Source organism: Acomys minous, assembly GCF_964271855.1.
Source record: "Acomys minous genome assembly, chromosome: 9".
In the NCBI taxonomy this organism is placed as follows: domain Eukaryota; kingdom Metazoa; phylum Chordata; class Mammalia; order Rodentia; family Muridae; genus Acomys; species Acomys minous.
The window spans coordinates 92,537,277-92,559,671 of NC_140490.1; the positions used below are offsets into that span (position 1 = coordinate 92,537,277).

Here is a 22,395-nt window from a genome sequence, read left to right on the forward strand (position 1 = left end):
AAGAGAGAGATCTCCTGCTCACTCCTGAGTGTATCCATCACCGTAAATGGCAATACTTCTGTTTGCTTTCTGACTATTAATATTAATCTTAGTGGACATCCTACTTTGGCCATTCCTTCTTACGGAGTTGATGGAAAATTATTCCATCTAGGAAAATCTGAAAAAGCTGTAGTAGTTCCCCAAAGTACATGAAGATACTTTTCTTTACAGTGTGGACCTAGTCTCAGCTGCCTTCTAGATAGTCCCTTGAGTGTTAAAAGCATCTACTCAAACTTACTTAAAATTCATGAAATCAAGCATACTATATTTTTCCCGTACAGTGAAATTTTTCTATTAATAGCACACTCTATTCTGATTTTTTTACACATAAAGGGGGAATCAAAAGACGCATGGTAAATTGTAAACCAAACCCCGAGACAAAGTGATGTGAACACAGGCTGCAAACAGCAGACTTACCCTTATAAAGAGGATTTTCTCCCCTAGCCGGTACCGTCCTTCCGATAAGTATTCAATAGAAAACCGATGAGAACAGCTACAAGGTGGGTCCTCAGCAATGTGCCTGACCTAAGGTGAAAAACAGGTATCAACAGTCAGTGCTTACTAGGGAAAACAGTCTAGCAAAGCTAAACACACTGTTGTTTGATAGGAAAATAAATCTCAAGGGTAAAATTTCAAATTATTTACTCTCTTCTCCTTTCCTTGCTAACGAATTATGAAATCAGAGACAGCTAATAACTTAGACTATGTGAAACCAGGCTGGAAGTCATAACCACTGAAAGAGCTCTGACAGTGGATAGAGCAATAAAGTCAATTCAATAATACCCTTGCTGATCATTAGGCCACGTGAGCTCTTCATCAAGTCTGAACTGTTGTAAGGCCTTTGATGGTCAAATCAAAGACCGTCAGCAGAAACGGGGTAAGTAAGAATTCTCATTTTTCTCTTGAGACAACGCTAGACTAATATTGTGGGAATACCTACATTTGTCCCAAGTTACTGCTAAAATAAGCAGAGCCATATGTCTAGATGTTCATGAGTGGGTAAGATTCTTAATTTTGAAATTCAGGAAATATTATTTTTCTAGAAGCCTTTGTTCCAGTTCTAACACCTCATGAGGAAATGGAAGGAAAAAACAAACAAAACAAAAAATAAAACAAAAAACCTTACTTCTATCCTTCAAAACTTTGTTTTATGTGTTAAGAATTTCAAACACGCATACTTTGCATTTTGACCACATCTACCTCTAACTCCCCTTTCAGCCCGTCACGCCCCCTCCCGACTTCATGCTTTCTTCTCTCTCTTCTCTGATAATCCACGGAGGACAATTAGTGCTGCCATACACGGCGGGTACAGGGTTATCCACTGGATCATGGACAACCTACAAGGGACCACACACCTGAAAAATCTGATGCTCTCTCCCCAGGACCTATCAAATGCCAGAGCTTCTCAGTGAGGGGTGAGGGGAGGGGCCTGGCTGGAGCTCCTGGTGCAGGTCTCACGCAGGCGGAACTACTGTGAGTTCATGGCACATCAGCACTACGTCACGGCACACCTCCCTGGCCTCTGGCTCTTACAGTCTCTGGACCTCCCTTTCCTTAATGTTCCCTGTTCCTTGAGAGAGGCCTCAAGAAAATCACAGTAGCTAGGAAAAAAAATTCAGTCATTCCAGACTGTAAACAAGGAAAATAAAATAAACCAATTAACTAAAGATATATTTTGAAATATGTTTAAATGAAAAACATTACAGATTAGCCACTAAGATAAATATGGGCTTGCTCCTCAAATAACATTTTAAAAATAAGGCATGTCTGGAATGCTGGTGCACACCTTTAAGCCCAGCAAGGAGGAGGAAGGTGCTGGAGATCTCCGCCTGTTGGAGGCCAGCCTTGTCTACATACTGAGTTCCAGGCCAGCCAGGGCAGCATAGAGACCCTGTCTCAAAATAAAACAACCACAAAAGGTCATAACTATTTTTCAAAATTACTTATGCCAAATACATATAAATATATTCATTTAATGCTTTAAACACTATCTTCAGATATGCCCAATTTAGCTGCAACACTAGAAGAAAGTTATGATTGCCTTAATTATCTTCCAAAAATAAGTTAACAATTATGGAGTCCCAGGGTCTCATAGGAACATTATATATTAATAGAATCTATTTCCCTACGTTGTTCATTTAACAAAAAAACATGCTTGTAAACAATTGGGCTCCATGCCTAAGTCACTCAATAAAGTTCCTCTTGTTCACAGACTGGGTGCACATGCACACGTGCTTCCACTGTCATATATGGCACACATGAAACACAACCCTGAAATCAGGTAAAGCTGACAGTTATCAGAACATGTATTATGTAAGCCAGGGTGGTGGCGCACGCCTTTAATCCCAGCACTTGGGAGGCAGAGGCAGGATCTCTGTGAGTTCGAGGCCAGCCTGGTCTACAAAGAGAGTCCAGGACAACCAAGGCTACACAGAGAAACCCTGTCTCAAAAAACCAAAACCCCAAAACAGAACATGCTTAAAGTTAGTAAGCCAAGGAACTTGATGGAAGTTATTTCTTTTAGCCATTATGTGCTGTAAAATATTAAGTTTACAAAAGCTCATTTGCATATTTAACACATATGCAAACCAAATGATGAACCAAATATTACCTGTCCTATATGCTAAATATTAATCCAGGATATCTGTCTATCATGTCCATGCATAGGTGGTAACTGAAGGTACATATTTAAAGAAGTATGCCTGTTTTTATCTTTCACAATAACAATTCAGACTGCAGCCACTTATTCTCCTGATTAGAACAGAATATCCCAATCAGTGTTTGCACTTGGCAGTACGAGGCTGTTTGTGCTGGCAGCCATCACTAGCAGAGTCCACACGAGGTAGTGCACTGTGGAGAAAAATTTTCCCCCTAAACCTACTTATTACATAATTAACAACACTGAAGGAAATAGCTAAAGAAAACTATCTACAATGAAACTGCCTTATTTTCACTCTCCTCACTCCCATATTTTTGTCCATATATGCTTATGCATAGCAATCACAGAAAATTATTTTTCTGTGACAATACTTAATCCTACTTTATCAAACCTTTGCCATATTGAAGGGTTCTTATATTATGTAATTTTCCTACCATTATAAATAATAGTACAATGCCAGGTGCGGTAGCGCATGCTTTTAATCCCAGCACTCAGGAGGCAGAGGCAGGCGAATCGCTGTGAGTTTGAGGCCAGCCTGGTCTACAAAGTGAGACCAGGACAGCAGCTCAGGCTACACAGAGAAACCCTGTCTGGAAAAAAAAAGAAAGAAAGAAAGAAAGAATAAATAATAGTACAATAAACATTTTTGTTTTTTACTGAATTTAGTTATAATAAAAATGAAAGAGTATGTTTGCATCTCTTAATATTTATTTTTCAAAATTGTACATTAGCTTTCACTAACAATAACAACTCCTAAGTATAGTTTCACCATGATTTATACAGCTTTCAGTTTTCCAACTTTTAAAACTTTTGCTAATGGAACAAAATGGTGTTTTGTGGCTGTCTTAACCTTATTTCTTTAATTACCAAATTTCAACATTATAATTTTCTTCTTATATGAATATGGTTCCTGAACATTTGCCCACCAAAAGGGTTTTTCTTATCAAATGTACTATCTTCATATAATAAAGTATATACTAAATTTTTCATTGAATAAAATATATTTCTTTCAGTTTCCTTTGTTAATTATCATTCTTTAGGGATTGCAAACAAAAACTTGAGGAATGGCCCAGCCCTAGCACACACCTTTACTCCTAGTCCTAGAGCCTTCTGTAGACAGGATTAAATGAGGTTAACCAGAGGTCACGAGGCGGAACAGGTAACCAGGTGACGGGAATAAACAGAAAGGAGGGGCATTGAAAGAAGAGTATTTAAGACAGCGTGGAGAAGAAGGGTTTATTTTTTTTGGCCTTTTCCTTCTGGGATGTGAGCTGAGTAGGAAGGTTAGCTGGGTGCTTTCTCTGCCTCTAGTCAATTTTTACCTCAGTATTTGGCTTCCAAGTCTTGACTGGTAAAATTGAACAATTGAGATTTTCTTTCATTATAACAATTTTAATCTATTACATTGTTTCTGCTTCCCATTCTGATACTTACAATCATCAAATGTAGCAATAAGACAATATAGGTAAATAATTTCAATGTAATAAAAGCTTTTATAGATGGGCATATTCTTAATCTATCTTGCAAGGTAATCTAAATGTTCTACTATTTTAATTTGTGTATATGTAATGTGTCTGTCAGTGTGGTATATGTGTAACTGCATGTTTTATATACAGGTCTGTATACATGTGAGTGCACACACGTGTGTGAACTCATGTATGTGGGGGCAAGAAGCCTATATCAAGTGTGTCTTTTTCTCTCTCTCCTCCTCTTCCTTCTTTTCCTTCTGAGCTCATCAATAGGCCAGACTGGTGGGCCAGTGAGCTCCAAAAACTGGGTGTCCCTGCCCTGACCCCCAGCCCGCAGCACTAAGGTTACACATGTGTCCCATAGCTAGTTTTCACAGGGGTGCAGCAATGTGAGCTCACTCTCCCATGCTCGTGCAGCAGGCCTACCACCGGCTGCTCTCCAGGCCCCAGGCGGAATGACTTATCAAAGAAATTATATTTAGAAAGAAAAGAAGCACTACTAAATATTTACTAGTAATGATCTATTCTTATTATCAAATAATGTTATACACTAAACATTTCTTTAAAATGCTGCAAATCTTTTAGTTGTTCTCAACTACGGCAAGCAGAAAATGTCTGCTACTCCATCTACGTCATGACTTACACTATCGTCACTGCGGGAGGTCGAGAGCCTAAAGGAGTGGGATTCTATCAGTTTCTACGGCACAGACAGTTGGAAACTGTTGAAAAGCCCGTCGCGCCATGCCCCACCACATACAAGCTCTGCAGAGTGTCTATTAGGGACAGTGTTCAGAAAACCTCCATCAGCTTGTCCTTGCACCTTCTCCTGTCGTATCCTCCTAGGATCTGTGCATCGTCCGTCTCCCCGAATCTCTCCCTCCCTCACAATCGTTATGTGATTCTATTTCTGACACACGGCTTATAATATTGTGTTCAAATTCGAACACTCATTATTTTATGCTTGGGTTATTAACCATAAAGCAAACACAATATATGACCAAGAAAGCAACCCTTTATTATTTACAAATAAGATTATAATGCTACTGTATTTGAAAGGAAAAAAAAAAAGACTCATTGACTTCTTTTGGCCTTTAACCTGTCACTCTGAAAGTGCACATCCATTCCTCACAGGCTCCCTGAAGTCATCAGACAGTGGAGATTAATAAATATATTCTGAATTTAAAACCATTTTATTTTTTGTTTGGTTGGTTTTTGGTTTGGGTTTTTGTTGTTGTTGTTTTAGTTTGGTTTGGTTTTTGTTTTTAGGAGACAGGGTTTCTCTGTGTAGCCTTGGCTGTCCTGGACTCACTTTGTAGACCAGGCTGGCCTCGAACTCACAGCGATCCGCCTGCCTCTGCCTCCTGAGTGCTGGGATTAAAGGCGTGCGCCACCGTGCCTGGCTCCATCTTCTTTTACACGTAGTGTTTCGGGCAGCAAGCTAGAGATGCATAAAGCCTGAAACTTCAGCTGGCACAGTGTAAAAAGCGCGACTACTCACAGCCTCGTGTAGTTCCGCATGCTCGCAGCAGGACTTGGGGATGCTGAAGGACTCTTCCGGCCCCGAGGCGTTGAGCAAGGTCTCCTCCAACTCGATCTCCTTCTCGAGTTTCACTAACACTGGTGGCTCCACTCCATACCTGAAAGCGAGTCAGGGAACCCGGTCAGTCCATGTGTACCCGGCTACATGGCTACAGATCAAGACACGGGATGCTTTGCTTCTACAGGGGAGGTCTGGGCGATTCTTTTCTACAAATTGTTTCACTAAGACAGCTGCAAGTCCTCTTTAATGTTTCAGATTGCTCAAAATCCAGTCTACCATCTCTGTATCTCAGTGTATATCTGATTATGTGATGTTCTCAGCATTTTTCCTGAAGTCCTGAAAGGCACCTTTAAAACAAGCTGGCAGTAGACAGGGTTGATGCAGGCCTGAGGGACACAAAGCCTCAGCCTTTTTTTTAAAAAATATTTTTATTAATTTATTCATATTACATCTCAGTTGTTATCCCATCCCTTGTATTTTCCCATTCTTCCCTCCCTCCCATTTTCCCCTTACTCCCCTCCCCTTTGACTGTGACTGAGGGGCACCTCCTCCCCCTGTTTATGCTCATAGGGTATCAAGTCTCTTCTTGGTAGCCTGCTATCCTTCCTCTGAGTGCCACCAGGCCTCCCCATCCAGGGGACATGGTCAAATATGGGGCACCAGAGTTCGTGTGAAAGCCGGTCCCCGCTCTCCACTCAACCGTGGAGAATGTCCTGTCCACTGGCTAGATCTGAAGCCTCAGGCTTTTTACCAAAGGGTACTGATTTGTTTTGAACTACTTGAAGTTACATGTTTTTTTTACCCTGTTCTTAACCTGAAAATTTTAAATAGCATTTTCCCAATTTTATATGAAATGAAGGCAAGGTAAATGAAAGAAACCAACGTTGACACCTGCTCGTATAGATACGAGTAAACGAAGACATAGAAAGATAAAACAGAAAATTGCATTACTTCGTTCTAATCAAGAATCATATTCTTTAGTTATAGAAACGATGATCAAGTGAAGTGCCCTAAAGGCATTTATGATGTCAAAATTCTGAAATATTGAGAAATACGTACCTTGACACAATTCGCCCAATCTCAAGAAGACAAAGGTACACCTGCCTGGGGTCTTTATGTAAAACTGGGGAAAAATAAGAGCATATGTTTTTAGACTCAGATGTAAGCTGGGAAATACAGTCTGGCAGAGGAGGCAGTACAAGGAAAAAATGATGAGGACAAAGGGCTTATTTGTTTAGAGGACACTCAAAAGGACATGTTTATTGTCTCTACATAATTTCTTATGTACTAAAAAAAAAAAAAAAGATAAACTAGCAAGCACAAGGAGAATGGGCAGTGGCCTAGGATATTTACTTGATCACAATTTCAGGCTTTAAAAGCTATGGATTACAGTAAGGCCCTGGGAGACGACTCAGTCACAAAGGTCCTTGCTGCACAAACATCAGGACCCGCGTTCAGCTACCCAGCACCCATGCAAAAGCCAGGCATGGCGGCACACATCTGTCACCACAGTGCTGGGACAGGTAGAGACAGATGTCCGAGGCTCAGTGGCTACCCAACCTACACAAAACGATGAGGTTCAGGTTTAGCGAGAAACGCTGCCTCAAAACTAAGGTGGAGAACACCAAAGACACTGGGCGTTGGCTTCCTCCACCCTCCCCACAGCACACTGTATCACCACACGTCTCTCATCAGGAGATACTGTTAGAAGGGACACGTCACTTCAACTTCACTCTATATAAGTTTCCAAACTTTGCCAAAACAGTGAGTAGCAATTTCCTAACTTACTCTTTAAAGCATCATTATCTTTGAAACAAAGACGGAAGGCAGAGAAAGAGAACTTAAGGAAACTAGAAGCTGGAACCCAAGCCTCACAGATGAGAATGTCACATTGTTCAACACAGCAGCAACAAGCTCTAGCAGCACAATGAACAAGTAGGATTTATGCCAGGGATGCCAACAGCTGAGTATATGAAAATCAACCAATGTAATCTATAGAAGCAGGGGTCTCATATCACAGAAAGGGGATAAACAGAAATAAAAGAATTTGAAATATAATGTTGGAAGATGGTCTGATGTTTTTTGTTTTTGTTTTTGTTTTTGTTTGTTTGAGACAGGGTTTTACCTGTAGCCTTGACTGTCCTGGACTCACTATGTAGACCAGTCTGGCCTTGAACTCACGGTGATCTGTTTGCCTCTGCCTCCCAAGTACTGGGATTAAAGACATGAGCTGCCACTGCCACTGCCATCACCACAGACTGACCTGATGTATTTTGATGCTAATTACTGCATGCTGTCTCTAAGACCCATCTTTAGGCCATACTGGTAAAATAAGCAAGCGGCATCCAACATGGTAGGCCTAATAATACTGATAAAATTAGACTCTGTGCAAACCTCTGGTGAAGAGTGTGAGTTAATCAGTTCTTTGGAACCGGGGTTTCTTACTGTTTAAATACTAACTTTTGTTACATAGTACTTGTTATAGTACTTGTTACAAAAATAAAATGTTATAGGAACAAAGCTGAACTCTTTCTTTAAAAAAAAAATTAACTGCAACAACTTGGTGCCCAACTAAATTCAGGTACCCACACCCTTAAAAATAAGGCTATTTTAAAATATAACAAGTGTCTGTGTCTTGATTGATGACTAGTGGATTATATTGTAATAATTATTATAGGCCTAATAATGTTAGGCCCTACTGGTAAATAAACAACTACAATATACCACTGTTTCAATATGTGAAACAAAAGCCAAAAAATAAAAAAAAAATAGACCAGAAGGGAACTTCGTAAATCTGATAAAGGGCATCCATGAAAAACCTACAGCTAATAGCATTCTACTTCTAATATCATTTACATTTAAGATAAAAGGCGGGATATCTTGCTCCTAAAGCAAGGCTGAGGATAATAGTACCATTCTCATCAGTTCTATTCAGCATTGCACTGTTTGTGACCTCAAAACAAGAAGAGATAAGCGGGTAAAAACCTGCATTGCCTTTGTTAAGCAATGCTACTTAGTGAAGTACAAAAAATAAAGAACAGAGACAAACTTAACGTTTTTACATTTGCGCTGGAGAGATGGCTCAACAGCTACAAGCACCCATGCTCTTTCAGAGGACCCAGGTTCGTTTCCCAGCATCCACAGGACAACTGGAAATGTCTGAATTCCTATCTGAAGGGGTCTGACCCCTGCTTCTGGCCTCCCCAGGCACCTGGCATGGATGTAATACACAGACATACATGCAGACAACACACACACACACACACACACACACACACACCCCAAAATTTTTTTAAATTTAAAAACTTTAGACATCAAAGTGAAGAATGAAAGAAAATATTTGCAAATTATCTTTGATGGGGTGAAACATCTAGAATACATACAAAACTTTTGAAAGCCCATAAAAAAAATATGACATAATCTTAAAAAGATGAGCAAAGGAGGAGTAGGAGCAAGAGGAGGAGGAGGAAGAACAGGAGAAGGAAGAGGAGAGGGAGGAAGAGGAGGAGGAAGAGCAGAAGAGGGAGAAGGAGGAGGAGGTAGCACCCTATGCATAGCCCGCGCGCTGACCGCAGCAGGGCAGCGCTCAGGACTCTTCAACCCTCTGTCTTGGTCCTCAGAGCTGGAAATCGTGAGGAACTTCGGAATCCTAACCTAACGTGCAACACGTTCTGAGCACACACACCGCCTGCACCAAGAGAACGGGCAGCTGCGCTTTCAGGTATTAAGAGCATCTACTACAGACACAGCATCAAACCATCCGTTTCCTCTGAAGCAGGTCTTGCTTGACATATGGCTCAGGCTGAGACTATAGGGGTGCACCAACTGGCCTATAAAGTGTAACCGTTTAAAGCAGCAAAAAGGCCTCCGTTCGAATTTAAAATCTACAGAAAGAAAGGAATCTATCGTGAAATATTTCAAACCTGTTTTTATAAATATCCTAAGTATTTTAAAATAGTATGTACATATATATATATTTTTTAAATTACTTTGAGTTCTAAGCAAATGTAAAAAGAAATTATCACTTCGATGCCTACAAATGAGTTGCTGGTATTGACAGCATTTTTCTTAGTCCTACGGTGCCCTTCAGCACTGCTGGAAGATGTCTTTTACATTTAAAAATTAAATGACAATCTTAGACCTTTTCAAAAAGAGTAAGCTACAACGGAGAGCACTCCAAGCAGTTCCTCCTCCCTTTGATCTCTGAGAGCTGAATGTGTCATTTAGTCAGCGACATTGTCAGTAGCAACCAGCATGCCTGGCTTTACAGCGCACACGGCCTGCATCCTATTCTACTCTGGGCAGGGGCAGCCAGAAGCACACTGAACAGGTTGCAGATTAGGGGGCGGGCCACACTTCAGAGTGTCCGTGAAGGATTTAAACACTAACAAATGCAACTAAAAGTCTGCTTGCTTTTAATAACCACCATAACTCAAGAACCATAAGTCAGGAGCTGTAAACAATGACAGTGATGAGACCTCGGCCTGGGGATACAGTGTCCCCTTTGGGGTGTAGCTCCCTCATCACAGCACTGTACATCCCCGGCATGTGTATTCTTATACATGCATATGTACACATACCTATAAATGCTCTGGTGTGTGTGTGTGTGTGTGTGTGTGTGTATGTGTGTGTGTGTGTGTATGCATGTGTGTGTGTATGTGTGTGTATATGTGTGTGTATGTGTGTGTGTGCGTGTGTGTATGTGTGTATGTGTGTGTGTATGTGTGTATGTGTGTATGTGTGTGTGTGTATGTGTATGTGTGTGTGTGTATGTGTGTGTATATGTGTGTATGTGTGTGTGCGTATGTGTGTGTATGTGTATGTGTGTGTGTGTGTGTGTGTGTGTGTGTGTGTGTGTGTGTATGTGTATGTGCGTGTATGCGCGCGCGTACAACAGCCAGCCAGCTGCTCCATTAGTACCATATGGATGCTTCTGCTAACTTGAGAAAATGAGAAAAATATATCAACAATTTTTCGGTGGAACACTTGTTTCTTTGAGACAGCGTTTCTCTGTGCAGCCCTGGCTGTCCTGGAACTCACTCAGTGGACCAGGATGGCCTCGAACCTCTACCTCTCAAGTGCTGGGATTAAAGGAGTGTGCCACCACTGCCCAGCTTCGAGCATCATTTCTTTAATGAAATGTCAAAAACATTATTCTTTTTAGATAATAAAGATGGCAGCAATTATTTATAATTAAATCTAAATACTGGAAGCACAGCTCACCGGTTATCTCCATAATGATTAGGTTAAAGAGGAATTGCTAGTAATGTAGACCTGGTAGAGCCAATCTTGAGGAAAATGTTGGTAGAGCATTAGTACAGAATCTTCCTGCAGCCAACTCAGAGAATTCTAGAAATGCAGAGTCTATATTAGTATAAGGGAAAAGCCAGAGCACTTTGAGTCACTGTTTAGAAAGAAATTTGGAAGCAAGGGACACAGAAGCATCCTACGAACCCGAAGATCTTCAGCAGCAACACTGCTTACCTAAGCCTTCGGATTCAAAGAGGTAAGTTTCATCAACCCCGATGTGCCGGCACCAGTGAAGAAAGTTCGCGGTGTTGTCTCTGGCAAAGAATGAACCCGATGCAGCATCTTTCTTACAAGGCACTTTTCTCATTGGAAAATTCTAGAAAAGACATAAAGACAGAAAAAAAAAGGGGGGGGGAATCAATTATATCTTCATTTTAGTAAGACAGTAAATGTTAAATGTATTAAGTGTAAGTAAAGACTGCACAGTTTGGAGGAAAAACAATTATTTTCAAAAATGGCTTTCTTCTCTTTTACTTTAACTGTTTTCCAGAAAAAGATTCCTAATAAAATGATCTACTCAAAATCAGCAATAGATTCAAACTTCTCTAATCTTTTTTCTTCAAGATTTATTTATTATTATGAATACAGTGCTCTGCCTGCATGAACACCTGCAGGTAAGAAGAAGGCATCAGAGCATATTATAGATGGTTGTGAGCCACCATGTGGTTGGTTGCTAGGAATTGAACTCAGGGCCTCTAGAAGAACAGTCAGTGCTCTCAACTTCTCAGCCATCTCTCCAGCCCCAAACTTCTCTAATCTTTTAAAAACAGAACCAGAACTTCAAATTTTAAAATGACGGCCTGGTAGTCACAGAACACTCACAGTGTGTCTCTCCACACAGGTCAACGCGAATACAAGACTATACTATGCTACAGATGAACAAATCATCATTTTTGCTTTCTTCTTCACACAAAGTCAGAAAGGCCGCCCCGGGTTTCATAGAGAGACTATGAAATGTGGGAGTAGTTTCCCATCCTTAACCCAGGTTCTTTGGTGACCTACATTTTTATTTTCATTTTTGTCACTAGCTAGCCCAAGAGTCTTCTGGTATTCCTGCTGCGGTTGCTTTTACTTTTCCCTTGGCAATTTGTAACAGTGATGTTTTTAATACAACAGGTACAGTAGGTCTTTCTCCAGCACTTTCTCTCTCCCCAGAGACAACTGCTATTACTAAATCTATGTGGCTCCTTCCGGGTGCTATTATTTTCCAGAACTGAAATAGCCTGCATGCATGATTAAATACAGAATATATTATCATTACCAAAAATATACAAATAAATATAGCAAAAATACAAAGATGATTAATACTAACTGAAATCCTTTCACTGACAATATGATAAAAGATGTCTATGCAAAGCTACGCATATGTACCTAGAAAATACCGTACAAACCCGATTGTGCAAGTTGATGTGTGTATGTGTGCATGAGTGTGCATGCACTTTGAAATATGTACACTGGATAGGTTGCAGGCATACATAAGATTAATTATGAACACATTTAAAGCAAGTTCAGGACAGCCAAGATAACACAGAGAAACTCTGTTTCACACACACACACACACACACACACAAACACACGGGGGGTGGTGGCAGGAGAGATGGCTCAGCCGTTAAAGGCTAGGCTCACAACCAAAAGCATATCTGGATACATATGTGTGCATGTATGCATCTACATAGAGAGAGATATCTCACTCATTGCCTTCTAAGAACAGTGATACCATTTTATATTTTACTACTAGTATGTCCAAATTTAAAACTCTCAAAAACTTAACCTACTTCAAATCATTACTTTAAGTTTATCTTTAAAAAGTGCTATCTAGTCCACCCATCTTTATAAATTTACCACCAAGGCAGCAGGTGACAAATATACAGATCATGATAATAAGAACAAAAGAGGTGACCTGCGAGGGTTCCTACTGCTGTGATGAAACGCCATGACAGAAAGCAAGTTGGCAGGAAAGGGGTTACTTGGATTATACCTCCATATCACTGTTCATCATCGAAGGAAGTCAGGACAAGAGGGCAGGAACCCGAGGCAGGAGCTGCTGCAGAGGCCGCGGGGGGGGGGGGGGGGGGTGCTGCTTACTGGCTTGTTCCCATGGCTTGCTTGGCCTGCTTTCTTATGAAACATTGACTTTCACAGTGGGCTGAGCCCTCCCCCGTTGATCACTAACTGAGAAAATGCCTTACGCCTGGATCTCATGGAGGCATTTTAAAATTGAAGCTCCCTCCTTCCAGAGAACTCTAGCTAGTGTCAACTGGATGTAACAGTAGCCAGCACAGCCAGGAACCGCCATAAACTCTTTGCTCACATGACCGTATAGTAGTCTGAGGAGGGTTCCATCAATGCTTTTAGGGTGTAGCTGCTGGAGATGACCTGTAGCACATCGGGCCATCCTAGACACTGTCTATAGACTTACTAGCAGTGAGCATCCACAGATAAATCCCATCCAGTAAATGTTTACATTGTTGTTGCTGGTGTGTGTGTGTTTGTGTTTGCACGTGTGTGTATACTCATGGGGATTTGGTTTTTAAGAAGGACTCTCAGTGAACCTGAAACTCCCTGACTAGATGGACTAGTGGTCCAGTAAGCCTTTGGGGTCAGCCTGTCTTTGTCTCCTAGCACTGGAGTCGCAGGCACAAGCTGCCATATCCACCCTTTACACGCGTGCTGGGGATCTGAATTGAGGCCCTCATGTCACATGACAAACCGAGCCATCTCCCAAGCCTCAAGGTTAATGTTATTACCTTTATTTTACAAATATCATTTTTCAAATGCTCGAAAAGTTAAATCTATGTTTTCCCTAAAGTCTCCTAGCCAGGTATAGGATGGAAACACACAACTACACGGAGACAGCGAGGAGGAGACACAAACAATTAACTTCACTGCTGTCAGCGTTTACTTACCCCTGGTTCCTCAGAGTGGCAAGCTTTCACCATGTCTTGAAGAACGTTGATTAGTTGGCACAGCAGCACTCCGTTATCAAGTTCTTCCAGCAGCCTTTCTGCCTTAATGTCAACACCTGAAAGCACATGGTAGCGCTAAGACCCATCTAGACGCGGCACAGTCAAAGGCAGTGGCCGAAACTTAAATAGAATCAGGTAACAGACGGAACTCTAAACAAATACCAGATGACACCCCTAAGTTTCCACTTCTACGGGTGTATTAAAGAATGTCTAGATAATCAAAGACAAAAGAAAAATCTGTGATGCATAAAGTTCAGAAAAAATACATGCACATTTTAAATTCACTGCATATCAATATCACTTGTACAAGGGAAAACGCTCTTTATAAATAAGATGGATTTTGTTGCAATTTATAGATTAAATAACTAGTCTGGGGATATCAACTTCTGCCTCTAAAATAACTTCTTTAAAAGCATTATTACATCACAAACTTTAAAAACTGTCGCACCATCAAGATGATACCAGACAAAATCAGAGTGACTGTTTAGTGCGTGTTTATCTTAAAAGAGCCCCAGTCCCTCTTCAGGTGTTTCCTTCTCATGAAAACCTCAGAATACTATAGGACAGTCTAGGGTTAAGTGACTTGAGGGGCTCAGGAGAAAGCTCACTCGGTAGTGTGTGGTCCTGAGTTTGGGTCCCCAGAAGCAAAAAGCGAGGTATGTTGGTGCACCTATGGCGGAGTCAGGCAGCTCTTGGGAGCTTTCGGCCATCTAAGCTAGCACGCACATGGTTATACCCCCGCCACACACACACACACACACACACACACACACACACACACACACGAACATATAAGCCCCCCCACCTATACCCAAACATGCACACATACATATGCACGCATACACAAAACAAAAAGTGATATTTTGATATTTTCCCCCACTGGAAAGAAAGTTCAGAGCACTCATCATATTCTTAAGTAGAGTTAAAAAAAAAAAAAGATAACCAGGCACTCTCCAACTGGCATTTTTTGGTTTGGTTGGTTTGGTTTGGTTTCCCTTGCTTCTACCCCTCCATGTTTCAGAAACAGTACTCATTTTTATATAACTAAGTATATCTTCCACCTATAACTTCATGGCTCATACAGGATTGGGGAAAATCAGTAAAAAAAAAAAAAAGGGAGCAATGTAGATATACGTAACTTTAAATATCTATTATTATTAATCATAAAATGTTGATTACTCAAAATGACTGGCCACTTTAGTTAAATCTCATGTTTCCTACAATTCAAGAGTGAAGGGTTAGGGCGAGAGTACCTTTGCAACTATAAAATCTGAACTGTCCAGACTGTGAAAGCAAGGACTCCACTCTGTCCTTCACCGAGTATGGCTGGGATCTGGAACACTCAACCACTCCTTAGATGAAGATAAAATCCCTCAGTGGGTGTCTCTGTCAGCCTTACCTAGTAAGCCAGATAGCCACAGAGAGAGATCTTCCTGCATCGGCAGCAGAGTGGCTTCATGGCGCACGGCGATCCACTCGTCATACTGACAAACGTCAGCCAGTCCGGGGCCATGTCTGGGTGTCAGCGGGCACCTGGGGCTTAGAGGGAGATCTTCCCCAAACCACACCTAGACAAACAAAATACCAGCCAGCTGAGAGAAAGCAATCGTTGCTTAAAGTCACCATAATCCACATGTGTGCGTGTTTAAATAAGTAGGCATCAGCCACACAGAGTAGGCAGAACCACGTCAGCTCATAGAAAATATATAAATTAGGAGCAAACTAGAATGTATGCAATATTCTTAGTATTTAATACAGTGGTTAATGCCAATGAACACTAAAGTAATGAACGGATTCTAATGTAGAGCCAAGAGCATAAAACTTCAACAAGTAGTATTCCTTTTCTCCTCTTGTTAGTTGTACTAGTAACTAAGCCAGAAACCCCACTTCTTAGCTATAAAATGGGTTGCGGACAGCCTGCTTTACAAGACGCAGGCGCGCAGCAGCCAGCACTGGCCCTCACGGACAGCGCGTGCGCAGCAGCCCGCACTGGCCTCACACACAGCAGAGGTTACACAGACGTCTGCTGAATGGATAAGCGAGTGTATGCATAAACAGCACCTGCAAACTTCATATCATAGGCATGATGTTTAACTATTTATTTTATTATTTTCATTGTGTGTGTGTGAGTGTGTGTGTATGTCTGTGGGTTTGTGTATACTAGTACGTGTGCCCCTGGAGGCCAGGAGAGGGTGTCAGATCCTTTGGAGCTGGGGTTAACAGCTGGCTGTGAGCCACTTGACATGGGTTCTAGGGCCAAACTCAAGCCCTCTGCAGGAGCACCACGCGCTCTTGGCCGCTGAGCCATCACCCTAGCCCCTGCTTGCTATCCTTCATTTTTCCCCTCAATTACTCTGATTGAAGCAACAGAATGGCAAACCATAGTTTACAAGCAAATCTGGTTTCTCGTCTGTATTTATGACCTACAACTAAGACATTTAAAAATGGTCATTGCACAAGTATCCAAGTGCCCATCTAACAGTTGCAATTTTGCCTACTGGCCTGTGAAGCCTAAAATAATTGCAAATATTTTAAGATTAAAAAAAAGATAATAAAATTGCATAAATATTCTATGAAACAACACTTGGAAATATTTGAAATATTAACAGATTTGCTTTCAGATTGCTTCTAGAAAAGACTCAATTGTGCAAATTATGAAAGTGACAATCATGAAGTCACTTTTTAAAACAGCATACAAATGGTTCTTGTCCTTAGAGGGGTATTAGAGTTCTCCAAGGGAGCTGAAGAGGATGTGTGCAGTGGGAATCCTGAAGGACGCATAAAGGTGACCCTATGCGGGGTGAATACAAAGGGCTCCGTGAGGGCAGGACAGCTCCTTAGAGGGTGTCAGGGCCAGGTGAGCTGAGCGTCCCCACCAGGGAGAAGTGTGGCCACATACATAACCAGTTACTGAACAGGAGGCAGTTTTCTCACTGCTGGAGAAAGGAACAAATACACAACAAGAGGGGAAAATAAGCCCTATGGTATTTTAACAGAAGGCACAGTAGCACTCAAAAGACAATGGACGTATCAAAAAGTCATGGGAGCTCTCGATAAAAACAAAAACAAAAACAAAAACAAACAAACAAGAACAAGAAACTATGAAGTTAGGTTTCTTTGACCAACTCCCGCTGAGCACGAGGTTGGCCTTGGAGCTAGGCTTATCCACGCAGTGTGACTCCACTCAAGAAAAGCCATTTCCCCTCTCCAGGCACGGAACAGCTGCACCAAGCATCTTGACTATGGGCGGGGCTTTAGAGCACTTCCCCTTCTCTTTGCTGGGATGTCTGTCCTACTTGAACTTGTGCAGACAAACTATAAAGGGGCGGGGGGAGGGGGGGTTGTTGGGAGGGAGAGAACATTTCCAATGTCCTCTGGTCAAGATATAAAGATACGTTAGAGAAAGAATTACCAAAGAAACAAAACCCTCACGTGCCTACTAGGCAACGTGCATCCTGGCGGGTTCTCTGCACCTGCTGCCTCACGGCTTCACAACGGCCCTGCACAACAAGATTTACTATCCTCACCTCACAAGTGATGAAACAGATTTAGGAAGCAAGACAAGACAACCCGGTTCTCACTATGAGATGGACAAAGGTGGGATCAGAACTAAACTGTGACTGACTATTAACTTCTGGCTTTCTGATCTATTTATTAGCAGTTTTTTGTTTTTTTTTAAGTATCTTTTTAGGTAGAAAGGTCCAGTGTCACTTTGCCTTTAAATTAATATTTAACTGCCCTATTAATATTCAAAGAAAGAAAATAATAGAAAGGCAATGAACAGAGCAAACACACACTTCCAGACTACCGAGACTTCTGGAATTATCCGCAGTTGGTTTTGCCCAATCAGAAACAGCAACAACCAAAAAAATCTTCTTCTTTAAAATGTTTGATTTTAAAGCTGGAAAGATGGCTTAGAGGTTAAGAGCACTGTCTGCTCTTCCAAAGGTCCTGAGTTCAATTCCCAGTAACCACATGGTACGCACAACCATCTATACCCTCTAATGCCCTCTCCTGGCCTACAGGTGTACATGCAGATAGAGCACTCATATACATATAATAAACCAATAAAAATCCTTATAAATTTTAATTTTAGCACACAGTCAGGTACAGGCTCATTTATAATACATATGCACAGTTATCTAAACTAAGACTTGTATCTTGTATTTGTGTTTTACTAAGTGTTCTTTTCAATTGCAAACATGCACCCCGTTGTAGTGAGGTGGTTACTATAAAACATTCTACTTATTTTCAACCCAGGTTGACCCGCTACCCCCTAAATTCTTTAGATTCTTTCCTCTATCTAGCACAAGTAAGACTCAGAATTAAAATCTTCTTGGAACTAGAAAGTCAAAGTGCAGTATTCCTATTGTTAAAATGTAGTGTTAAAAAAAAAAAGTCACATCATAAAAAGAATTAAGTCAATATTATCAATTCACAACTTATTCTTATCTTCTACCAAAAAAAAACTTACTTGGATTGCAGGCTGCATGGTCATCTACACAGAGATGGAAAAACTGTTCTGGAGAGAGAGGAAGATGTTAGCACGCAGATGATGACAGCAGGGGTCCTGCTCTCTCAAACCCCAAAGGACAGAACGAGGCCTGTGATTTACTGCCTGTTTGACCGAAAGCCCGAGACAGTCTTATCTAGTTAGAATAACGTGACCATGAGGAACTCAGTGGTGACTCTGCACCTGTTACTGGAGTGAGAAAGACCTGAGACACTCTGGTGCCCTGCCCCTGGCGCTAGTGTCAAAGCTGCTGCTAAAGCACTGGGGCAGTGGGGTAGAAGCCATGGCAAAGGGTGCTTCACAGAACAGCCTCCACCCTCAAAAATGATACTGAAACTTGGGCATTTTTTTCTTTGTAGTGATCACATCTTGATGAGTCATACAGACTTTATAACCCACATGCTCAGCCATAAGCTTTTCCTGCTAGATAACAGGATAGTAAAGTATTAAAAATACTCGATACCTTTCCGTGATAATTTGTCAAAGACAAAAGAAACAGCAGTGTGGGCTCCAAACCTCTGTTCTTGAAATCTACAAAGGAAAAGACAAACTTTAATAAATGAAATCAGAGCAATACCATTCTTTAACACGTTTTCAGGGAGAAAATAAGCGAAAGGCTTCAAGGCAGAATAATATAGATTATATAAAAGTATAGGTTTATTGTTTCTTTGTACCAATATAGCATACTCTATTTTTATTAGAAACTACCATTAAAATATTTTAAGAGAAAATTATACAACTATTTATAAGGCTAACATGTTACCTGTTTCCAAAGTTATGCCCTCCCCTGAGCTCTCTCAGACACATCGCATGCACAGTGCCAACTGTACACACTGCATTCTCTAAGGAACAAATAAAACCCGAGCTAAAGCTAACTGAAGGGCTTAACAACAGATCGCATTTTCTTTGCAGAAGGCAAAAGACCACAGAGTGCCCTTTCTGCTCTCATTTTTCCTTCCCTCCCTCCCAGCAAAAGGCCAAAGCACAAGTGAGCATTGCTGACGAGCTTGGTAAGCTCCCACCAGCTAATTCAGTGGGGACTGCATTCCCCTTTAGCATAAATAACCCTTTGTCCTCAACAAAGAGTTCACAGTATGGAGCTTCCGAGACCATTTCTTTTAAAAAAAAAAAAAACACGCAGCAAAGAAGCTGTTCCCATTAAAATGAAGTTCCACATAATCAGACAAGAGCTCTACCAGTTGGAGCTGCCGGCCACCAACAAAAGCAAGCTGCAATTACAAGGCGTGTGTGCACACCCAGAACAGTGGCAAGGCATGTGTGCACACCCAGAACAGTGGCACATTCACAAAGGAGCCGTCACAGGAATGCTCAGCAGCTGCACTGTTTTTTTTTTTATGGAAAATTCAACAAAATCAGTCTTATGAAGGAAATGAAGAATGTGTGTACAACGTTCAGTCACTTGAACTTTAGGGAAAGGCGGATGCTTTCAAATTCTTCTGGTACAACAGACGGCACTCCTCCTGAAACGGCAGAAACATGACCACCTGCACTGCCTTTAAAAATGTTTCTTTAGAGCTAGGTAGGGATGGCTCAGATGCGGAACGCATGTCCTGCATGTGCAAGGCCTGGGGCTCAATGCACATTACCACAATCAATAAATGAACTAATTTGTAATAAAACAGTGCTTGGGTATGTTGTAACATATCCTCAGCTATGAAAAGCTATTATATACACTATTTCTTTGGGGGAAAACTTTTCTAACTGTCCAGATGGACTCAGTTAACCTGTTATTTAATGAGTACTCACTACGTTCCAGATATAGAGAGCCAGGTTTTTTGTTTGTTTGTTTTGTGTGTGTGTGTGTGTGTGTGTGTGTGTGTGTGTGTGTGTGTGTGTATAAAATCTAGCTGTTCATATCCTCTTGAAAGCCAGTTTCATACCCAAGAGTAGCTGCTGGGCCAGCCTGGGCCCTGGTGTGCACCACAACCTCGGCTCTCCCTTTTGCTCATTTTACCCTGTCTTTCTCATGTCTATCCTTCCTTGAGCTTCAACCTGAACCAGCGGAACTTCATTCCTGGGGGTACTTCATTCCTGGGGGTACTTCATTCCTGGGTGCACACTTCATCCTTGGAGGTGCACTTCACTTGTGGGGCCACACTTTATTCCTGGGGGTACACCTCATTCCTGTGGGGCCACTTTGTTCCTGAGGGTGCCCTTCACTCTTGGGCGCACACTTTATTCCTGGGGGTGCACTTTTTTCTTTCTCCCTTCTATCTTATCAGAGAAGCTGACTTCAATCCTTTACCAACCTTAATAGCAATTTTTGCTTGTTGGGTTTTTCCATCCTTTAGAGTGAGTAAAAACAAAACAAGAAACTCTCTTGTGACCAAGTCCAAACTTCACCGTAACCCTGATGAGAACCTTTCACAAGCAAACATTCCGTGTAAGTTAAGAATACCATACTTGACTCCAGGGAAATGTGAGAAACAGGATACGCCCTCCACGTGCAATGCGACCAGGCCTGGCCCAACCCACTCACCCTGAAAAGCAATAATGAGGTCCTTGCAACTATTATCCTTAAAGCTCTTCTTTAAATCTGAGTTCAGATCATAGGAGACCAAGCCGTTCTGGGCACATTCCTTCCCCAGGCTGCAGGCTCTGAACCGCAGTACACTTCATTCTTCTCCCACATTATAAAATACGATGGAAGGACTTGAAGTCCTATGACATGATCCTGAGATGAATCAGGGATCAACTAGGAAAAGTAGAAAATGGCAAACAAATGAGATAAGATTCTTCGAGGGGGGGGGGGAGATTGCAACAGCACTGCACTCGGCCACCAGGAAGTATAAGCCGCAAGGATGTCATCAACCGCCACACTGGAACGGCAGTAAGAACAGAGGCATTTTGTACTAGTCTGTATGCCTGTGTGTCAAAAACGCTCACCACTTTAATGTCTTTTTCTAAAATAATATTTCAAGGATATAGTATTCCTGATAGATGCAGAAGTTCAAAATTCATAGCTTTAAGATTCTGACTTAAATATTTCCTAGATACTTCGCAGAGAAAACAGAAATCCTGTATCTATACCAAATATTTTACATATATTTTGAAGTATGTACTAAAATACTCACCATCAAAACAGCGCCATGGCAGGACAAAGTATTGGATTCATCTGGGTTCAATTCCTGCTCCAACGTAAGCCAGCCATATGAATGTTATGGAACTCACTTCTTGGAACCTAAACGTTTATCAGAAAAACAGAGTGTCACCACCACTCTCAGACGGCTGTTGTAAAAATAGAATGGGGTGACACATATAAAGTACCAGGTTAGGAGCACTTAACAGATGACTTACTATTAAATCTATGAAGAGACATGGTTATAGTTCATTCAGCACCATTTAGGAAATGAAAAAGACAAGACTGACAGAATTCAAACACCATTCACTATAACTTGGAAGGCTTCCCTTACTAACAAACGTCTGGCTATAAATGAAAATAAAAATTTGAATACAGCTGCATCAAAACTTGAAGTCAGGACATGGAACTCAGGGCTGTCTTTGCTAGAATAAGTCTTCGTAGACTTGTGATCTGTGTATGTGTGATGTGCATGTGTGTGCACGGGGACGTGGAGCCACAGACCCATATACATACATGTAGAGCCCACAGTAGATTATCAGGGGTCTGCTTCTGTCGCTCTGCCTTGCTGTCTTGAGACAGGGTCTCTCAGTGAACTGGAAGCTCTCCATTAGGTACACTGGCTGAGCTCTTAGGGATTGCGTGTCTCCACTCCACCATGCTAAGGTTATGGGCATATGCGAGCAAGCCCTGCTTTTACCTAGTTACTGAGAATTCAAACATGAGTCCTTATCCTAGAAAGCGTTCTCTTCTTACTCTCTGAGCCATGTCCTCAGCCCAGGAATTGTCCACCCAGCCT

General features: G+C 41.5%; 1 protein-coding gene across 3 annotated transcripts in view; it reads right to left on the minus strand.

Moving 5' to 3' along the window:
* GAS2L3 (growth arrest specific 2 like 3) overlaps positions 1–22,395 on the minus strand; it is a 37,588-nt gene that overhangs the window by 8,277 nt on the left and 6,916 nt on the right. For 2 of the 3 annotated variants that reach the window (XM_084794635.1, XM_084794636.1), the window contains exons 2-10: positions 21,592–21,698; positions 18,960–19,027; positions 18,458–18,505; positions 15,383–15,551; positions 13,924–14,039; positions 11,192–11,333; positions 6,767–6,830; positions 5,666–5,804; positions 457–564 (exon numbers count right to left, since the gene is read on the minus strand). In XM_084794635.1, the coding sequence (XP_084650761.1) occupies positions 457–564; positions 5,666–5,804; positions 6,767–6,830; positions 11,192–11,333; positions 13,924–14,039; positions 15,383–15,551; positions 18,458–18,481 (762 nt within the window). In that variant the 5' untranslated portion in view covers positions 18,482–18,505; positions 18,960–19,027; positions 21,592–21,698. Of the gene's footprint in view, positions 1–456; positions 565–5,665; positions 5,805–6,766; positions 6,831–11,191; positions 11,334–13,923; positions 14,040–15,382; positions 15,552–18,457; positions 18,506–18,959; positions 19,028–19,259; positions 19,327–21,591; positions 21,699–22,395 lie in introns of those variants that run through there. The other variant, XM_084794637.1, reaches the window with a different exon arrangement.